We start from the raw sequence: 22,614 nt of genomic DNA on the forward strand, positions 1-22,614 counted from the left end.
GGAAGACATTATTGGAAGCTATCAATGCACGTTCAGACCAAAAAAGTCAACTGTAAACCAGATATTTACTCTCCAACAAATAGTAGAAAAAACCAATGAATTCAATGTTGGAGTGCATCATCTTTTCACTGACTTTAAACATGCATGTGAGACAAAAAATTGGGCCAAACATTATGAGGCAATGCAGGAATTTTGAGTGCCTGTAAAATTGGTGCATTTAATAGATGTCACCCTAAAGTGCCCTCAGTGTACCATACAAGTGCAGTCCAGGCTATCACCTCAGTTTCCCATCCGAACTGGGCCAAGGCAAGGAGATGGGCTTTCCTGCCTCTACATTTCAGCCTGGCACTTGAAAAAGAGTACGTGAATCAGGTAGTGAGACAAGAGGTACTATCTGATATAAGTCCGTACAATTTCTGGGATATGCAGATGACTTGGATTTAATGAGCAGAACACTTACAGATCTACAAAATGTATTTTCAGCTCTAAAACTGAATGCAGAGAAGATGGGTGTGAGAATTTATGAAGGAAAGATGAAGTTTATGTATAATGGCACTAACCCACCCTGACAGCGCATGATAACCCTTGATGGAATGACATTTGAGCAAGTGGAATGTTCCACCTATCTGGGCTCAAGATAGAAGCAAATGGCACCACCTTTACTGTAATTACAGCTGGCATAAGTGCTTCTAATCGATGCTACTTTGGAATGTTTCAACATTTTAAATCCAAGCTTCTATAACAAGGGACTAAGTGCCAGCTTTACAAAATGCTGATATGCCCAGTGATTACTTATGGCTCAGCAACATGGACAATTACAAAGCAGGGAGGAAACAAACTGAGATCACATGAAAGAAATATACTGAGGAGGATTTTTGGACGTGCCACGGTGTCCTACAATATGCCCTAAAACATGCACAGATTGTACAGTAAGAGAAAACGAATTGTATTCATGAGCCCCCAAATATGGGCAGTTACAATATCCAAACCTACAGTCAGCCAATCTTGACCATACCGCTTGTGTGCTAACCTTCCTGCATTACTAAGGAAGGCCTAGAAAGTACAAGTATAGAACAGAGGTATGTAGATATCAGAAATAATAGTAGTAACAGTCTGAAAAGTATATCTGCATTTCAATCAGTTGTCAATTTTGCATCCTTACAGTCAAAGAAAAATGTGAAAACATTATTGTGCATAATCAGATTTATGAATTGGTGCATTCCTTATTGTCTATTCTGAATGCAATTCACTTATTTAAGAACATAAATATACAAAGCTAATGTAAAGGTCACAGGAGGTACAAAAACATTGTCTACTTACCAACAACAAAAACAAGGACAGCTCTAGAAGGGCTAAAGAGAGACAAATCAAAACAGGAAGGCCAAAAACCTATTTTTCAATAGTTAAGGTTTTCTTCTGACAAGGGAAGAAAGAGAGGAAGGGCTGAATAGATCAGAAAAATTTGTTGATTTCTCAACCAGCAGAGAAATTTGGAGTGTAAATACAGCAACAACCATACTTTTTCTCCCTGTTTCTATCAACAGTTCAATGAAAATTCCTATACTACAAATTGTTGTTACTTCTGACTAACAAATTAAAAGTTCTTTTTCAACAGTGAAAGTACATAAATTACAGAGCATGCACTATGAATTGAATGAATCAAATTTTGAAAAAGCAGCGAAACTACCATCACTATTTGGAATTACTAGAAACAATAAAACAGTAATCCACATTCACATAAGTAAGCTCAGTTTGTAATAAAGACTATACACACAAAGCACGGCATAAGGAAAAAAAAAACTAAAGCCTATTTCACTACCATATCCAATGTTGAAGTTTATTACATTCATTAATGCAAACCAATGGCCATTATAATCTTAACACCTTGAAAAGAGCATGCGACAAATGTTGAGGAGTGTACAACATGCTTGGATATGTAAATGATTAGCATATCAGTACAACTGGACACAGCAGAGATGTGTAACATCATCTACATTTTGTATATAAGATTACACAATCAATATAATAGAGGGAAACATTCCACGTGGGAAAAATATATTTAAAAAGAAAGATGATGAGACTTACCAAACAAAAGCGCTGGCAGGTCGATAGACACACAAACAAACACAAACATACAAACAAAATTCTAGCTTTCGCAACCAACGGTTGCCTCGTCAGGAAAGAGGGAAGGAGAGGGAAAGACAAAAGGATATGGGTTTTAAGGGAGAGGGTAAAGAGTCATTCCAATCCCGGGAGCGGAAAGACTTACCTTGGGGGAAAAAAGGACAGGTATACACTCGCGCACACACACACATATCCATCCGCATATACACAGACACAAGCAGACATTTTTCAAATGTCTGCTTGTGTCTGTGTATATGCGGATGGATATGTGTGTGTGTGCGAGTGTATACCTGTCCTTTTTTCCCCCTAAGGTAAGTCTTTCCGCTCCCGGGATTGGAATGACTCCTTACCCTCTCCCTTAAAACCCATATCCTTTTGTCTTTCCCTCTCCTTCCCTCTTTCCTGACGAGGCAACCGTTGGTTGCGAAAGCTAGAATTTTGTTTGTATGTTTGTGTTTGTTTGTGTGTCTATCGACCTGCCAGCGCTTTTGTTTGGTAAGTCTCATCATCTTTCTTTTTAAATATAGATTACACAATGAGTCTGACATTCAGGAATTGCATTTGAATGTTGATTATTTGTGAGAAGATCATGTTATGTCCTATGTAAGGAGGAGCTACATCTATCAACAGTGGCAGGATACTTGCATATACTTGCGATATTGCTGCTTGCTTTTATCGGGATCCCATCACTGTCATGTGAAGTGGACTCAATGGTTTTAGAAGCACCATACTTGACACCACGCAGAATCTTAACAACCTTTTGTGACCATGCATGGTCATACGGCCAAGACACATACCTTGACTCAAGAAATGCACGTGTTTGCAACTTGACAAGTATCCACAGGGGCAGTGTGATGGCATCTAGAGCACTACAAACTATCAGCATAGTGACTATTATTGCTGCAGAGGGGCGCTTACTGACAGAGGTACAACCATGACAACACTGGGCACAAGAGTGGCATCCTGTTCTCTTTTCAGACAAATCATTGTTCTGCTCACAGCATCATGATGGATGTCTCCACTTGTTTAGGTTCCAAGGAGAGCAAATCCCACCAGACTGCATTTGTTGTTGCCACATAGGTCCAGAACCTGGTGTGATGGTGTGGGATGCCATTGGATACATGCCATAATCACCTTCAGTTCACTCAGCTGGTAATTTAAGCAGCAGATATATTAAGGCCAGTGGCTGTGCCCTATCTTCGGGGTTTTCATGACGTCATCTTTGCACAAGAAACACAAGATCCTAAATTGCCTATGATGTCCTGGCCAGCCATTCTCCAGATTTCTCATCCATTAAAAACATCAGATCATGGGTTGCTGAGAGACAGGCATGCCAAAATTCGCCTGGCACTATGATTGAAGAACGCTACCACAGTGGACACAGCATAGAATGATGAAATCGTATATTAGCTCAGTTTGATTCTGTGTCCAGTTGGATTAAAGCCACTGCTGCTGGCAGAGGTGGCAGCTCTATCTACAGAGTTACACCATATATACCCTCAAATTACCTACAAATGTTTTGAAGAAAAACAGTCTTCATTGCAAAAATTATTGTTTAATGGTGCATTTCACCTTTTTAAGATATCATCAGATTTTCTACGACAAAGAAGACAGTAAAATATAAACAGCTTGTTCCTATCATACACAGCTCGAAATAAAAATGTCAATGAAGAATCTACAAACCACTAGAAAGAAAACTTCCATTTGATGTCATGCTATGAAATAAGCAAACATCAAGATCATGCAACACAGTGCATGTACCTATACAGTAAATATGAAGTAATAAGATCTTTAAAAAATGAACCAAGTACTGTAGCAGAGGCAAAATTGAAAAGTGCAAACATTCCCTTCGATACGTGCATAACGGCAGGCATAGCAGTGCAGTGAAAGGACTACCCTTACAGACGTAAAGTTTCATTTCCACACAGATGGTGTGCATCAGCAATTTCAAATAAAATTTTTAATTAAAATCACATAACAGATATTAAAAATTAGGCTACTGAACAAAACGTTGTTGTTGTTGTTGCTGTTGTTGTGGTCTTCAGTCCAGAGACTGGTTTGATGCAGCTCTCCATGCTACTCTATCCCGCGCAAGCTTCCTCATCTCCTAGTACCTACTGCAACCTACATCCATCTGAATCTGCTTAGTGTATTCATCTCTTGGTCTCCCTCTACGATTTTTAACCTCCACGCTGCCCTCCAATACTAAATTGGTGATCCCTTGATGCCTCAGAACATGTCCTACCAACCGATCCCTTCTTCTAGTCAAGTTGTGCCACAAACTTCTCTTCTCCCCAATCCTATTCAATACTTCCTCATTACTTATGTGATCTATCCATCTAATCTTCAGCATTCTTCTGTAGCACCACATTTCGAAAACTTCTATTCTCTTCTTGTCTAAACTATTCATCGTCCATGTTTCACTTCCATACATGGCTACACTCCATACAAATACTTTCAGAAAAAACTTCCTGACACTTAAATCTATACTCGATGTTAACAAATTTCTCTTCTTCAGAAATGATTTCCTTGCCATTGCCAGTCTACATTTTATATCCTCTCTACTTCGACCATAATCAGTTATTTTGCTCCCCAAACAGCAAAATTCCTTTTCTACTTTAAGCGTCTCATTTCCTATTCTAATTCCCTCAGCATCACCCAACTTAATTCGACTACATTCCATTATCCTCGTTTTGCTTTTGTTGATGCTCGTCTTATAACCTCCTTTCAAGACACTATCCATTCCATTCAACTGCTCTTCAAAGTCCTTTGCTGTATCTGACAGAATTACAATGTCATCGGCAAACCTCAAAGTTTTTATTTCTTCTCCATGGATTTTAATACCTACTCCGAATTTTTCTTTTGTTTCCTTTACTGCTTGCTCAATATACGAATTTAATAACGTCGGGGAGAGGCTACAACCCTGTCTCACTCCCTTCCCAAGCACTGCTTCCCTTTCATGTCCCTCGACTCTTATAACTGCCATCTGGTTTCTGTACAATTTGTAAATAGCCTTTCGCTCCCTGTGTTTTACCCCTGCCACCTTCAGAATTTGAAAGAGAGTATTCCAGTCAACATTGTCAAAAGCTTTCTCTAAGTCGACAAATGCTAGAAACATATGTTTGCCTTTCCTTAATCTACCTTCTAAGATAAGTCGTAGGGTCAGTATTGTCTCACGTGTTCTAATATTTCTACGGAATCCAAACTGATTTTCCCCGAGGTCTGCTTCTACCAGTTTTTTCACTCGTCTGTACAGAATTCGTGTCAGTATTTTGTAGCCGTGACTTATTAAACTGATAGTTCTGTAATTTTCACATCTGTCAACACCTGCTTTCTTTCAGATTGGAATTATTATATTCTTCTAGAAGTCTGAAGGCATTTCACCGGTCTCATACATCTTGCTCACCAGATGATAAGAGTTTTGTCAGGACTGGCTCTCCCAATTATAATGATCAAATATATTAAAATAATAAACAAACATAATGGGATATGTCATATAAATATTAGAAAAACATTTCCATAGATGACCAACAGCAATCTTTAGAATGCTTTGTCCAGTAGCCCTATTTTTAATTCCTATGATATACTTTTAATCATAATTTTCATGCCAAATTACTCTTGCACACTTGTGTTACTTTACGCCACAACATTTCATGACATGCTTTGTCCAATGCTTACCTGTTTACATGCTGGACGTCTTCAACTCTGTTGGTCAGTTTCACTATTAAAAAACTAAACTCTAAACTCCATCCGAACAGGCCCTGGAAAGCCTAATGGTGGTGACTGACCACTGTGTCATCCTCAGGCGATAGGTATCACTGTGTTTCAGTGCACTGTATTCAAATAAAGCTGCATATCTGCAATTTTGTAAGGCTGGTCTATCGCTGTGTACTGCTTGCCTCCTGAAGCAGACACTTGTCCCATAAACTTTCATCAAAGTGAACTTTATTTATCATGAAAAATTTTGTTATGTGTTGTAAAAGCATCAAGAACTGATAATAACAAACTTTCTTCACAAAAATATTATGAAAAACATTAATTAAATATGTCATGATCTACAAAGAACAGTCATATGGGAAACTAATATCTATGATCATTGTCATTGTAAGAACAAATGCTCTGATGATTTGTTTTGTTCTCACTTCTTCTTCTTCTTTGATTGCTGATGATGTATCTTGAGCGTGCTGGAGGACAGGGAGACTGAAGCGCCCTGTGTATCGAACACTTGTTACAATGCCAATGGACCTAGTGGGCAGGATTGTTGTGGCAGCAGAATGTCTTTGAGATAGACCAGCTATCATTCAGAGGGTGCACCGTTCAATGCAGCGTCAATGTCAGGCATGTCTCAATGCATCTAGACAAACTTTGAGCATCTCCTACAGTAGGCGTCCGTTTGAAGCATGTGATTAAATAACTGCAACACCATTTAGTTGCCTCATAGTGCGGAAGGCCTTTGCAACCCCCAGTTTTTATGTTTTTTTGAATCAACTTGTACATGCATTCCAATCAGATTAATGTGACCACCTGTCAAAAGCCTGAATAACCATTATTTTGCCCTGCTGACATGCAGGAAGAGAGTAAAGGAGGTTCTGGAAAGTACCATTAGGAATTTTGAGCCATGCTGACTCCAGTGCTGTGGCAGGCTGCACTAGGTTGCTCAGTTGATGACCCATGTGTGAACAGCCCGACTGAGGTGGCTGCACAGAGTCTTATTTGATGTAAATCTGGGGAGTGTGGTAAACTCATCCTTGTGCTCTTTAAACCATGCATGTACTCTGCAAGCTGCCCGACACACTCCACAAACCTGCTGGCAGGTGCCATTGTGCCAAATAAAAAACAAATTGCATTTCACGATGTATGTGACTTCCGAGGATAGGAGCATACTTGTGTTGATCTACTTTGCCTTCCAGAATGAGCCACAAAATCATTCCCCAGGCCATAATGCTCCCTCCTCCAGCCTGGCCCCTTCTGACAAATGTATATACCAACAGCCATCTGTCAGATGGACCATAAGATGTGATCCATCTGAAAAGGCCACCCATCGTCACTCAGCCCGCTGGGCATCAAATTCTGGTATTGGCATGCAGATTACAGCCTTCACTGCCGATGAACAGCAGTCAGTGTGGGTGCATGAATCAGGCACCTGCTGTGGAGGCCCACACACAGCAAAGTCTGCTGAATGGTCGTAGAGGAAACATTGTTGGTAGCCCCTTGGTTCATCTGGGCGATCAGTTGCTCAACAGTTACATGTCTATTTGTTTGTACACAACTCCACAGCCATTGTTCACCCATCACCTATGCCTGTTGGTGCACCACAGTTACCCCAGTGCTGGGCTTGGATAGTGCCATGTTGCTGTCCACAGTAACCATGGCGGCATGTAAACAGTTTACAAACTTTGCCATTTTGGAAATGCTTCCTAACTTGGCCTGAAAGCCAATAATCTTGCTCTTATCGATGTCGGATAAATTTTTCTGTTTCCACATTACAACAACTGCACTGTTTCCTGCATACCTCCTCCACTGGTAGTGCTGCCACCTGCTGTCTGTGAGTAGTTATAGCACAGTGATGTTGAATACAGGCAGGTGCCACATTAATGTGACTGGACTGTGTATAATGATCTAGTGGATAATCTCAGAAGATCCATGAGGCCATCTCAAAGATTGTAGTAAATTGCAAGACGACCTGCAGAGGATCAATAACTGGTACAACGACTGTCTGTCGACAGTGAATGTAAATAAATGTAACATATTGTGCATAAACGGATGAAAAAAAAAAGATCATCAACCATATGATTACATTACTGATGAGAAATCACTGAAAACTGTAGCTGCTGTAAATTACCTCAGAGTAACAATCGAGAGTGACCTAAACATGGAGTGACCATGTAAAACAAAAAGTAGGAAAAGCAGATCCACAGCTGAGAAACGTTTTAAGACTCTTAAGGAAATGTAATTTATCTATGCAATAAGTGTCTTCTAAGACATTTGGTCAACTGATTCTTGAATATTGCTAATCAGTCTGGAACTCTTAGCAGGTTGTATATAGAAGAGATAAAGAAGAGCAGCATATTTTAGACAATGCGAAAGCCTTACAGAGATAGTCAACAAACTCTGGTGTCAAAAACTACAGTATAGGGGTTTTTTTTTGTTTGTGGTTTTAGGGCGCAAAACTTCTATGGTCATTAGCGCCCAGCCCGTGACTTAAGACAGTAAAAAACCGAAATTGAAAACCAGCAGCAATGGGAACAAAGTCAGAAAATTGGAGAAACTAAAAATAGAAGAATGCTTAAAAATCTGCTACAGAAAGGGGGTGGTTGTCCTCAAAAAAAGCTTCAAATGACTGACGTCATTTCACTGTCACTAATAAACTGGAGAACGCGGTCGGCTGAGCGCGTGTCATCTGCTAAAATCGACGATAAATCAGGCGATAGCTGTAGACGGGAGCGTAACGGATTAAAATAGGGGCATTCAATTAAAAGGTGTCTTACTGTCCACAGCTGAGAGCAGTGGGGACAGAGTGGGGGAGGATCGCCGCTTAAAAGATGTCGATGGCTAAAATGACAGTGCCCTATTCGGAGTCTAGCTAAAATTACCTCCTCCCGACGACGCGTTCGGGAGGAAGAGGTCCAAGCGCAAGGAAGGGCTTTCACTTCCCGCAATTTATTACGGGGAAGTGCCGACCAATGCGCATGCCATAAATGAGCAACTTGGCGACATAAACCGCTCCGTATATCGGTGAAGGGAAGCGACTGAATAGCTGGCCGAGGAAGAGAGACTGCAGCCTTGGCCGCTATATCGGCCGCCTCATTCCCACAGATACCAGCGTGTCCCGGGAGCCAGAGGAACGCCACCGAGACGCCCCCCAGGTGGAGCAAGCGCAGACAGTCCTGAATCCGGTGGACCAGAGGGTGCACAGGGTAAAGAGCTTGGAGACTGAGGAGAGAGCTGAGAGAATCTGAGCAGATAACGTACTGTATCCGCTGATGGCGGCGGATGTAGTGGACAGCCTGGAGAACAGCGTAAAGCTCCGCAGTATAAACCGAACATTGGTCGGGAAGCCGAAAGCGATTTGGGGTGTCGCCAACAATATAGGCACTCCCTACACCTAACGATGTTTTCGAGCCGTCGGTGTAAATAAATGTGGCGTCCGTCATTTGTGCACATAGAGCAGCAAATGCCCGACGATAAATAAGTGTAGGGGTACCATCCTTGGGAAATTGACAAAGGTCACGGAGCAGGCAGATCCGGGGACGGAGCCAAGGCGGTGCTGTACCCCAAGTTGTCAAGAAGGTTTTAGGAAAGCGGAAGGAAAGAGAATGGAGCAGTTGACGGAAGCGGACTCCCGGGGGTAGTAGGGAGGAGGAGCGGCCTGCATACCCTACATCAAAGGAGGCATCGAAAAAAAGGTCGTGGGCTGGATTAGCAGGCATGGAAGACAGATGGCTAGCATAACGACTCAGGAGGACTGCTCGCCGATTGGACAGTGGAGGTTCAGCAGTCTCAGCATAAAGGCTTTCCACAGGGCTAGTGTAAAAAGCTCCAGACACTAAACGTAATCCACGGTGGTGGATAGAATCGAGACGCCGAAGAATAGACGGCCGAGCAGAGGAGTAGACTATGCTTCCATAATCCAATTTCGAGCGCACTAAGGCGCGATAGAGGCGGAGAAGGACCACTCTGTCCGCTCCCCAGGAGGTACCATTCAGGACACGGAGGGTGTTAAGCGATCGCAGACAGCGAGCCGAAAGATAGGAAACGTGGGAGGACCAGCATAGTTTTCTGTCAAACATAAGACCCAAGAATTTAGCGACGTCTGAAAACGGAAGGTTGACAGGACCTAGATGTAAGGAGGGCGGAAGAAACTCCTTACGTCGCCAAAAATTGACACAAACGGTCTTACTGGGTGAGAAACGGAAACCAGTTTCGATGCTCCACGAGTGGAGGCGATCGAGACATCCTTGAAGACGTCGTTCAAGAAGGCTGGTCCGTTGAGCGCTGTAGTAGATCGCAAAATCGTCCACAAAGAGGGAGCCCGAGACATCATGAGGGAGATAATCCATAATTGGATTTATGGCGATGGCAAACAGTACAACACTCAGCACGGAACCCTGGGGTACCCCGTTTTCTTGGGAGAAAGTACGGGAGAGAGTAGTGTTCACCCGCACCCTAAATGTGCGCTCTGCCATAAATTTGCGAAGAAAAAGGGGCAGCCGGCCTCGAAAGCCCCAAGAGAACAGTGTGCAGAGGATGCCTGTTCTCCAACAGGTATCGTATGCTCTCTCCAGATCAAAAAATATTGCTACCGTTTGGCGTTTCCGGAGAAAATTGTTCATGATGTAAGTGGAGAGAGCAACAAGATGGTCAACTGCAGAACGATGCTTTCGGAATCCGCATTGGGCAGGTGTTAAAAGACTGCGGGATTCCAGCCACCAAGCTAAACGGTAATTCACCATACGCTCCAAAACCTTACAGACACTACTCGTGAGAGAAATGGGACGATAGCTAGAGGGGAGATGTTTGTCCTGTCCAGGTTTCGGAACGGGAACGACAATAGCTTCCCGCCACCGTCTGGGAAAGGTACTGTCGGTCCAAATTCGATTATAAAGGCGAAGGAGGTAACGCAGACTATGGGTTGATAAATGCAGCAACATCTGGACATGGATTCCATCCGGTCCTGGGGCGGAGGAGCGAGAAGAAGAGAGGGCATGTTGGAGTTCCCGCATGGAGAAAACAGTATTGTAGCTTTCGTGATTTGGAGAGGAGAAAGCAAGATGTCGCACTTCTGCTGCACGTTTCTTCGGGAGAAACGCTGGCGGGTAATTTGAAGAGCTTGAAATCTCAGCAAAGTGCTGACCCAACGAGTTAGAAATTGCGACGGGGTCCACTAAGGTATCATGCGCGACAGTGAGCCCAGAGACCGGGGAGAAACTAGGCGCGCCTGAGAACCGTCGAAGCCGACTCCAAACTTCCGAGGAGGGAGTGAAGGTGTTAAATGAGCTAATAAAGAATTTCCAGCTTGCCTTCTTGCTATCGCGGATGACGCGACGGCATCGCGCACGGAGCTGCTTATAGCGGATACAGTTGGCCAAAGTAGGATGGTGACGGAAATTGCGTAGAGCACGTCGCCGCTCATGTAGTGCGTCGCGGCATGCCTCGTTCCACCAAGGAACTGGGGGGCGCCGGGGCAATTCGGAGGTGCGTGGTATTGAACGTTCCGCAGCTGTAAGAAATGACGTCGGTAATATGTGTGACCTCATCGTCGATGCTGGGAAAGCGACGGTCATCGAATGTCGCGAGAGACGAAAAAAGTGTCCAATCGGCTTGGACAAATTTCCAGCGTCGCGGGCGCATGTATGGCAGTTGAGGCTGCAGTCTAAGGACACATGGAAAGTGGTCACTCGAGTGTGTATCATCAAGGGCGAACCATTCGAAGCGCCGAGCTAGCGGAACAGTACCGACCGCAAGGTCCAAATGAGATAAATTTGTCGTGGAGGCAGACAAAAATGTGGGGACCCCAGTGTTGAGGCAAACTAGATCCGCTTGGTGGAAGACGTCTAGCAATAGAGAGCCACGTGGACAAGGATGAGGAGATCCCCAAAGCGGGTGGTGGGCATTGAAGTCCCCAACCAGCAAATAGGGGGGGTGGAAGCTGACCAAGAAGATGAAGGAGATCAGCTCGTGCCATTGGTGTGGATGATGGAATGTATACAGTACAAAGAGAGAACGTGTATCCAGAAAGGGAAAGACGGACGGCGACAGCTTGGAAGGAACTGTTTAAGGGGATTGGGTGATAATGGAGAGTATCATGGAGAAGAATCATGAGTCCTCCATGGGCTGGAGTGCCTTCAACAGAGGGGAGGTCATAACGGACATACTGAAAGTGAGGGAGAACAAAGCGGTCATGGGGACGCAGCTTTGTTTCCTGAAGACAGAAGAGGACCGGCGAGTAGGAGCGTAAGAGGACCGACAATTCATCCCGATTGGCTCGAATGCCACGGATATTCCAGTGGATAATGGACATGGGGTGAACAGAAAATGGAGGAATGTGACCAAAGTTGCTGTCAACTCAAAGACTGCTCGGAGCTAGCAACCGACAGCATGGAATGGCATTCAGCCGAAGGCAGAAGATCCTGATCCATAGGTTGGTCAGGAGCAGTCCCTGCCACCAGCGATCGGCCGGTTGACCGGCCACCAGCAGTGCGCCTCGGCGACACAGAAGATGGCCGAGGGCGATTTCCGCCAGGTGGTGCTGTAGAGGGGGCACGCCTTGGCGGAGAAGGAGAGGAACTGGGTTTCTTTGTAGCCTTCTTGGAAGAATGTTGTTTAGATGAAGGAGGAACCGATGGTTGTGAAGTTGCGGTACGTAAAAACTCTTCACGAGTATGCTCTTTTTTCGAAGACTTGGCGTCCGACTTTTGGGCTCGAGATGTAGCAGAACCCGACGAAGGGTGAGCCATAGAGTGGGCAGGCGAAAGTGGTGAGGTTGAACGAGCGATCTTTGCGCTGGCCGATCTGACGACCGTGATACTAAAGGTGAGGTCGCAAGTCTGCGTGGCCGCCTCCTTTGTTGGCCGAGGAGAAGCAAGGACAGTGCTGTATTTTCCTGTCTGAGGCACGGTGGGCTGTCGACTGGCGAATAATTTTCGAGCAGCAAAGGTCGACACCTTTTCCTTCACCCTTATTTCCTGGATGAGCTTCTCGTCCTTAAAAACGGGGCAATCTCGAGAGGAAGCAGCGTGGTCACCCACACAGTTGATGCAGCGAGGGGATGGAGGTGGACAAGCACCCTCATGGGCATCCTTGCCACACGTAACACATTTGGCTGGATTGGAACAGGACTGGCTGGTGTGATTGAACCGCTGACATCGATAACAACGCGTAGGGTTTGGGACGTAAGGGCGAACGGAAATTATCTCATAGCCTGCTTTGATTTTCAATGGGAGTTGAACTGTGTCAAATGTCAAGAAGACAGTGCGGGTTGGAATGATGTTCATGTCAACCCGTTTCATTACTCTATGAACTGCCGTTACGCCCTGGTCAGACAGATAGTGCTGAATTTCTTCGTCAGACAATCCATCGAGGGAGCGTGTATAAACGACTCCACGCGAGGAATTTAAGGTTCGGTGCGGTTCCACCCGGACAGGGAAGGTGTGGAGCAGAGAAGCACGCAGCAATTTTTGTGCCTGGAGGGCACTGTGTGTTTCTAACAACAGGGTGCCATTCCGTAATCTGGAACAAGACTTTACAGGACCTGCTATTGCGTCGACACCTTTCTGAATAATGAAAGGGTTGACCGTGGAGAAGTCGTGACCTTCATCAGACCGAGAAACAACAAGGAACTGTGGCAACGATGGAAGAATCGTCTGTGGCTGAGACTCAGTATACTTACGTTTGTGAGCAGACTTAGTGGAAGGTGAGGAAACCATTGCGGAAGAATCCCCCATGATTACCGGCGTCTCCGATGGCGCGCTCCTCCCTTGTGGGGGCCCTCTCTGAGGGCACTCCCGCCTTAGGTGATTGTTCACACCTCAGGTCACACCTCCCGACAAACGGACGGAGGGACCAAACGGCATTTTCGGAAGGTATCAGCTCGGGTAATCACCCCTCCCTGGGCCTGGTCGTTACCAGGGGGTACGTACGTGTCCTACCTGTCTACCCGGGGCGGGGAATTACGCGTTACCCCGTCACCGGCTACGCACAAAAATGCGTGGGTCGGCCTTCAGACACGCACAGGGAGGAAGAAAGAGAAAGGGAAAGGAAGGAAGAGAGGTCTCAAACGCCGCAGCGGAGAAAAGGGAAAGAGAAGAGGTAAGGAAAAGAGAAGGACAAAGGAAGGAAGAAGACAGAGAAGGACAAAGGAAGGAAGAAGACATAAAAGCAAGGAAGGCAAAGAATGCAGTACATTTACGAGCGTCCGTCTCCGGACGTAGGCACAAACCATACTCCCAGATGGGGAGAAAGGGAAGGAAAGAGCCAGAGGTGAGGGGAGGAGGGGCGAAGATAGGGATGGGGAAGGATGCGGAATGGGAAGGTATGCAGCCCGGAAAGGAAGGAAGGCCACATTAGCTCGGGGTCCCGTGCTCGCTACGCACGTATCCACAAAAGAGTTGTGGACCCCCTGGGGGGACAGTATAGGGGTTGTGTGAGAGAACTAGAAGTCCAAGACAGAACATTTCAAGAACAGTTGGGCAGCATATTACTTCCTCTGACATACATCTTGCAAAATGACCCCAACAAGTACATGTAAGAAATTGAGTTAAAACTCAGGTTTACCAACAACCATTCTTCCTGTCCTCAGAGTCTTTCATAGTGGCATGGTTCAATAAAATCTTCTTGGTTTACAAGCCATGTCATTTCAAATAAAACACTTGAGCTATCAATAGCTAACACTTGAGCTTTCGATAACTGTCACCACTATCATCAGGACTTAAAATCAGTCGCTGAACACTGAGAAGATTTTACTGAACCATTCTTCTCTCCTGTCATTCACAAATGGAAGAGGGAAGTGGGCAAAAGATAATGATACTAGAAGTATCCTTTATCAAACACTTGGAGTGGCTTGCAACATACAGGTGTAACAGCAGATATAAATGGGTGGTTGAGTTTGGTATGTCTGTGGATGTTTGTGTGGGAGAGTTCACTTAAACTGGAGAAAGGTCAGTAACTCAAACACTAGTGAAATTCTCTGCACTATTAGATGTCCCTCACAGGCCACGCATCAATCAACTGCAAGTGAATGAATGCCGATCCTCATATTTGCTTATTCCTGACATCCTAAAATTTTCAGAATCATAAAACAGCTAATGCAACTGCACGCCAACTACAGACTACAGCACTTACATAAATCTTAGAGCTTGATTTTCTTTTTTTTCCATGCAAAATAAGAGTCTAAAGTTTTCTATGTAATTGCAAGCAGTTAGCAGTAACAAATGTCATCACACTATCTACGAAAAACAAGTGCCCAAGCACGAAGAGTGGTACCTGGGCTCAAAATTACGGATGTCAAATGGATTAGCACAGAACTCTGCAGATGCTGTGTGTGACCAGCGTTCCTGCAGAGGTCGCAGCAGACAGCCCTTCACGACTGTGACAACCCCCGTTGCTAGACCATTCAGCCTCCTACACACATGCACCACGTACTATAAACACAATGTAAGCCAGAAACATAACACAACTTATACATTTTAGCCACACAGTTACAGTAAGGCAAAGTACAATCCAGCCACACCAGAAATTTGACAGGCAGACAGATAGCAACAGTCATTAAAAGATGGAGTAACCTATTTTGTAACAGTCAATTTTCTGAATGAAATATTATGTAGGTGAAAAAGTAATATTTCAGATAACCCTCTGGTATTAACATGAATGTTTATCTAGCAGACAACTGCTACATCATTTCCAGTTTTACCTCGTGTAGGATACTGACTCCAATTACAGACAAACTTATAGCTGAATTTTTACAACAAGAATACATTCATCATACAAAACATACAAAAGAAATATTACAGTCTTTGGTAAAACACAAATAACAGAAGGAGTAAGAGGTAGCAAATCCGAAACTGCTGAAGGTTCAAGATGTCAACAAGGGTACAAACAAGACTAAAAGATTGCTAGCTTTCAGACAAATCCTTCTTCAGAGTTACAAAATATACATACACTTACAAACTTATAAACTCAACCACCTGCATGGCTACATGTCATGGGAAACCACATATAACCCTATTCTGCCAACCTGTTTATGGACCATCTACAGCAAATGTTCCTAGCTGCTCAAAATCCCAAATCACTTCGTTGACTCAGGCTCATTAATTACACCTTCATGATTTAGATCCCTTGCACTACAGTCTCAACACCTTCTCTCTCGTCAGCCTCACTTGTTTCTCCTCAGCCCACTGTGTCACCTTCCTGGACTTGGGCCTTCACTTCTTCAATGACTCCATAAAACCCCAGTTCACATCAAGCCCACTAACCATCAACTGTACACGCATTTTGATGACTGCCTTACCTTCCGCACTAAAACATCTAACATAGTGTGGCCACTTGTGGATGGCACATCGACAGTGACAAGCAATCCCTCAACTATTATGCTGAAGGTTTTACCAAGGTGTCCACAGAACACACTGTACCCCAAAAGCTAGTGCATAAACAGATTCCTGTGTCATACACTCTCAGGAATACCTGTAAAAGAGCATCACCATCATCCTGAATTAGAGCACTGTAACCATATCCTCTGCTGGGCTTCGACAACTTGCCTGTATCAAAATGGCGACCATCCTACTCATAATCATCCCTCAACTACCACACTGGTATTCCATCACCCACACAATACATGAAATTTCCTAGTCCATCCTTATGCCATATCTGGTCTCAACCATTATCCAGAGGTCATACCTCTTTGGAACACACAGGTGCAACACCTGTCCAATGAAACCACCAGCAAATCCTAATATCCAGCCCTGTCACAGACTTATCCTACCCTGTACCAGAGACAGAGCTGCCTGTGAAAGCAGCCATGTCATATACCAGCTCTATTGTCAACTTCTGAGCAGTATTGCATGGGGGTATGAACACCAACGAGCTGTCTACCCAAATGAATGGTCAAATCAAAACTGTGGCCAAAAGCAGAGTTGATTAGACTTGGCCACTGTTTCTATGTTTCGAAACAGTGTATCGATACGTGGAACTGTTTCAGTGTTTCAGAACGGCTGTGGTTCACTGTTTCAAAACAGTGGTGTTTCATTCCGCCCCTGTCTCGGATAACCGGACCAGATTCAATCTCGAGTCAGACACAGAAACTGTATTGTTGTTTCAAAATAAGGCTGTTTCAGTCCACCTGTGCTTGGAATGGACTAATTGTATCGAAACAGTGATGTTTCATTCCACTCTGTGTCGCACGAGATTCGGGCTTGGCACAGGTACTGAAACACAACATACCACTTCGTGAAACACTTTCAAGAGTGTCGAAATCTTTTTGACAAGCAATAGCATGAAGCTTAAGATATCTGAAAATAAAGCTTCGTTTCTAGCTGACTGTCCTATTGCGAAATGGCGTAACATCTGCTTTATAAACACTAACCAAACAATAAAACAACACATACTATTCACATTCAAAATAATAAATATGTGAAAATCATTCAGTTAAATTACACTTTTTTTATAACATATGCTTCTCTGTTCATGTACAGTAGTCATAAGAAACGCAAGTAAGCCTACAACATTTTGAATAAAAAAAAGCGTAGAGTGACAGTTATTTGACATATACATAAATTTGATGTAGGTATAATTGCAAGCAATCTGTTTGACATTATCACTGATAGTGTAATGGTGAATGGGAAGGGCTGGGAAGCATGGTGAATTTATAGTAACGGTTCGAAACACCTTGAAAGACAAAATTTTTTTCTGTTATATTTTGTTATTTATTCAAATTATTTGGCATTATTTGTGAGTCTATAGTCACTGTGCCTATTATCCACAATGATTCCCTTTGTGTGCATGGAAATTATCAGGATGTGTATATTACCCATACTAATGGAATATGGGAATCCCAGTAGCATATCCGTTGTTTCTGCAGTTTGCTCCCCAGTTTCGTTCGTGGTGGTTCTTCTATCTTCAGCTATGGCTGTCCTCAGCCAATTGAAAAGTATGAATGTCACACGACACGAAATCAGCGCATTTCCTGCAGGAAATACGAAACTGCCAAGGCGCCTAAGTGATAGTTTCATACTTTCTGTGATATGATTAGGGCTATCGCACCTCATTTGTGTTTAAATGGATATACTTATATAGTAGACATTCAAGATGATAAAATGTGTAGGTTTATTAGATTACAAAACACAAACTGTTTCACTGTTTCGAAACAGCGTATCGAAACATTACATTGTACTGTTTCATTTGTATCGAAACAGTTACGTGTTTCAGTTTGCCCATCTCTAGAGTCGATCACCCAATGGCAGAACATATTGCTGAGCGCAATACGCTCATTTTCAATGGCTTCTTCACAGCCTCTACCATCTTGACCGTTCTTGACAATGCCAGCTTCTCTGAATTGTATAGATGAGAACTGTCCTTGCAGCACATCTGTTGATCCCATAGTCCTCCTACCTCAATGTTTACCAGCCTGTCCCACATCCACCTCCATCTCTGGTCTCATGATCCTCCCACTTCACTCATCTTAAACTCACACCCTGCAGTCTCTTTCTTGCAGTCTTTGCACTACCTCTCTTTTCCATTTCACTCCTTCACATCATTATGCGCTATAAACAACCATAGTCTTTCAACACCAAAGAAAATTTACTGGTAAATATCAACAAATAAGTGACTCAACAATCCAGCAAGTTGTTACTCTTATGTCTTTCATTATCCAAAAACAGTATTACAATTTCTTCTCTTCCAGTTAATAGTAACATACTGCCTTTGGTTGACTCTTGAGAGCCATAAGTTTTACTAATTTGTTTTCATGGCACAGACCAATATCAGTGTAAACTAGCACTATGGTTCCCATCAGCATTATGATTTTCAAGGAATATTTTATCAAGGAGATAACAAGTGCTTTAAAATATACAGCCTAATTTTGCATATTAAGTAACTTTTTTAATGCTTCATTCATCAGGAAACACATTACCCACAGGATAAATATGCCATTAACAGCTACACAATGTTACATGAGACAGAAGGCTCCAAGTTTAGCTTTGAAAAATAACACATTTATTTGTCAATGAACTGTGAACATTTGGCATACGAGTTACACCACATAATAAGTAATGAAGTATTAAATATGTTAATTATATTCAGCTGAAAGATATACATTTTTTAGCTAGTTTATGGACTACTCATTACACAGCTCCACATTACAAGTATTTATTCAATTAAAGTGCTTTAAACTGTTTGTTCCATGCAGTGCATAGTCAAACAATGAGAGACATTCAATAAGTACTGCAACACTTTTTTTCACAGACAATTTCTGTTGAAAAAAATGTGGTATTTGCTGTGGGCCTTCGTGGAATATTCCTACTTCAGTCCCTATAGTTTCACGAAGTTTCAACAAGTAGCGGTGCTATACGTAGGCTTCAAAATGGCTTCTGTAATAGAAGGGTGTTCCAAACAGAGAGTTGTCAATGAGTTTCTTTTGGCGGAACTCCAGAGCATCACAGCTATTCATAGGCACCTGCAGAATGACTACAGAGACCTGCCAATGAACAAAACCACGGTAAATCACTTGGCGAGGCATCTCTCATTATCACAACAAGGGAATGCAAACCTACCCAATCACCTTTGTGCTGGCCAACCACAAACAGCTATGACTCCTGGAACATTGGGACATGCGGACACTCTCATCTGAAGTCACTTATGGATCACAATCTAAAACCTCGCTGCTCAACTGGATGTCTCTGCTGGTTGTGCTGATACAATCATCCACCAGTTGGAGTACTCAAACATGTGTGCCCACTGGCTTCTTTGCTACCTAACAGGAGACCACAAAGAACAATGAAACACTCTGTGTGTGGAACTGTTTATATGTTATGAGGCTGAATGTTAAAATTTTTTGTCAAACATCTTTAAACGTGATGAAACATGGGTTCATCAGTTCGAACTGAAAACAAAACAACAATCCATGGAATGGTGCCAAACGACCTCTTCTCCAAAGAAAAAGTTCAAAGTCGCATCCTCAGTCAGTAAGTGACTGTGGTGGTCTTCTGGGACTCTGAAGGATTTATTCTGTTTGATGTCCTCCTTCAAGGTGCAGTAATCAACTCTGAAGTGTATTGTATTGTGCCACCCTCAGGAAATTGAAGAAATGATGTCAGTGTGCTTGTCACCACAAAAATGCAAATGAAGTTCTCCTTCACTATGATGATGCAAGGCCTCATTCAAGTCTGCCCACATGAGAGGAGCTCACAAAACTTCAACTGACTGTCCTCCCTCATCTTACACCTTCCGACTTCCCTCTATTTGGCCCAATGAAGGAGGCACTCCACAGTAAGCACTTGGTGGATGATGGGGAAGTTACTGATGCAGCAAGACTTTGGCTGATGTCAAGCAGTAGAGTTGTACCATGTGGGCATACAAGCTCTCCCAGTAAGGTGGCGTAAGACCATCACACTGAATGGAGATTATGTCGAAAAATAGGATTTTGTGGCCTGAAGAGTGGAGAATAATATGGTTTATTGGAATCCTGAGTAAAACCAACTTGTTTTCAGAAAAAAAGTGTTGCATTAGTTATTGAATGCCCCTGGTATACATTTTATGGTGTGTTCATTATTTCATATATTACACATGAATGGGAAAAACAGACACATGATTAAATTCAGCTGGAGATAAAGCAACTCAATTAAAATGAATTTATTGTGCAGCAAAATCATGTTGAAAACTTTTGTACAACTTTTTGCTAATAAACTTCCAGAAATTTAGCCAACTCTATCCACATCAATATGTGGATAAGTAGAATGGATGGAGTTTAAACGTATGTCAGTCTATGATTTTCTTCTCTCAAATCTTTAAATGCAACACAAACTCCGTGTACAACTTTTCTGTAAGTGGTACAGGTACACTATGTGAAAACAGCTTTGCTTCTCTTTTCTCCTGTCCTCAGTAAGTCTCACATTATTGACGATGTTGGGACAAACAACGAAGATAAAAGACGCTTCCAATTATGTGAAATGTCTCCAAATATTAGCCAGTTTTACATGAACAGAGCCCTTTCATCAATGTAATACAGTAATACAAGAATGTCTACTGTAAGCACACTAATAATCGCCGTATTGAGGATGGCATTGCTGTAAGCCATTACAATTAGCTTAAATGTTCATACTAAACTGGCTTTCATACACAACGAAGCACAATCTCAGTTACATTTATTAAAACAAATATCAATCATACATGAAGTCTAATGATGAAAAATCCATGATGGAAAAACAACAATATGAAATGGATAAATTGCTACTCATAACGCAGAAAACACATTGAGTGGCAGACAGGTACATTGAAAGGAGACTGCCAGATGTTATCAGCTATCAGAATACGTCCTTCCTCGAATGTAGACAATACACAGACACATTCACACATAAATAACTCACACACATAAGGCTACTGTTGTTTATGGGCACTAAGGCCCAGCCAGTCAGCCCTTTGTGGCCGGGGACACAATGGTCATATGTATGTGTTTTACGCAAGAGTGAATGTGCATGTGTTTTGTCTACATCTGATGAAGGACTTTGTCCGATACTTAATAATATCTAGAAGTCTTCTTTCAATGTGCCTGTCTGCACTCATCACCTCCTTATCTACATGGTAAGTCGAAATCTTTCTATTTCATACAAGAATTTGGATGGTTCATAAAGCACAGAATGAAAAAGCCCTCACACAACTAACTTTTATATTTTGAACCCTTGGAAGAAATCATATTAAGATCTGTAATTAAAGAGTTCAAAACGCACGCAACATTTACGTAATATATGCGAAATAAGGATGTTGAGAGTAGCATGCAGACCAAGCCATTTAATGTTTGAAAACTCAAATATTTTATTTACAATTATTAATTAATAACCTCACATATACACTGATGAAAGGAACAATTATGACCACCTTCTTAATAGTTTGTTAATACACACACATCAAATAAAGTTTTGCATCAGCCCAGTTCCCAGAACTCCTGAAGATAGATATCGACAGTGGATATTGTATCACAGACACAATCCCTCCAACTGTTCACAGATGTCACTAAACCCGCCCATAGATGTAAACAACCACGCATGAGCAGCGCCTATTAGACAGAGGGGGTCCGACAGCCGATCAGTTCCAGTCATTCCACCAGGAACGAGGTACACAGCTCATGTTGTCTGTAGTTTAACCATGCCTAGACAGTCAATACTGTGGTTAAATCACATCTGCATTGCTACAACAAGAGAAGTGTCCAGGAGCCTTGGAATGAAGCAAAGCGATGTTGTTCAGACATGGAGGAGATACAGAGAGACAAGAACTGTCGATGACGTGCCTCGCTCAGGCTGCCCAAGGGATACTACTGCAGTGGATGACCTCTATCTAAGATTATGGTTCGGAGGAACCCCGACAGCAACACCACCATGTTGAATAATGGTTTTTGTGCAGCCACAGGATGTCATGTTACGACTCAAACTGTGCGCAATAGGCTGCATGATGTGCAACTTCACTCCTAATATCCATGGCGAGGTCCACCTTTGCAACCACGACACCACGCAGCACAGTACAGGTGGTCCCAACATGCTGAATGGACCACTCAGGATTGGCATCACGTTCTCATGAACGTGTCGCACATGCCTAAACCAGACAATCGTCAGAGACGTGTTTGGAGGCAACCTGGTCAGGCTGAACGCCTTAGACACACTGTCCAGCAAGTGCAGCAAGGTGGAGGTTCCCTGCTGTTTTGGGGTGGCATTATATGGGGTCGACGTACACCAGTGGTGGTCATGGAAGGTGCCGTAACGACTGTACGATACATGAATACCATCCTATGAT

At 43.1% G+C, this 22,614-nt stretch overlaps 1 protein-coding gene across 3 annotated transcripts in view; it reads right to left on the minus strand.

Moving 5' to 3' along the window:
- The window catches only part of LOC126174774 (tumor protein p63-regulated gene 1-like protein), a 90,062-nt gene that overhangs the window by 42,568 nt on the left and 24,880 nt on the right, over positions 1-22,614 (minus strand). For 2 of the 3 annotated variants that reach the window (XM_049921115.1, XM_049921116.1), the window contains exon 4: positions 15,106-15,243. The exons of the other annotated variant lie outside the window; for it this stretch is intronic. In XM_049921115.1, the coding sequence (XP_049777072.1) occupies positions 15,106-15,243 (138 nt within the window). The remainder of the gene's footprint in view (positions 1-15,105; positions 15,244-22,614) is intronic. 3 annotated transcript variants of the gene reach the window in all.

Source organism: Schistocerca cancellata, chromosome 3 (genome assembly GCF_023864275.1).
Source record: "Schistocerca cancellata isolate TAMUIC-IGC-003103 chromosome 3, iqSchCanc2.1, whole genome shotgun sequence".
NCBI classification, from domain to species: Eukaryota; Metazoa; Arthropoda; class Insecta; order Orthoptera; family Acrididae; genus Schistocerca; species Schistocerca cancellata.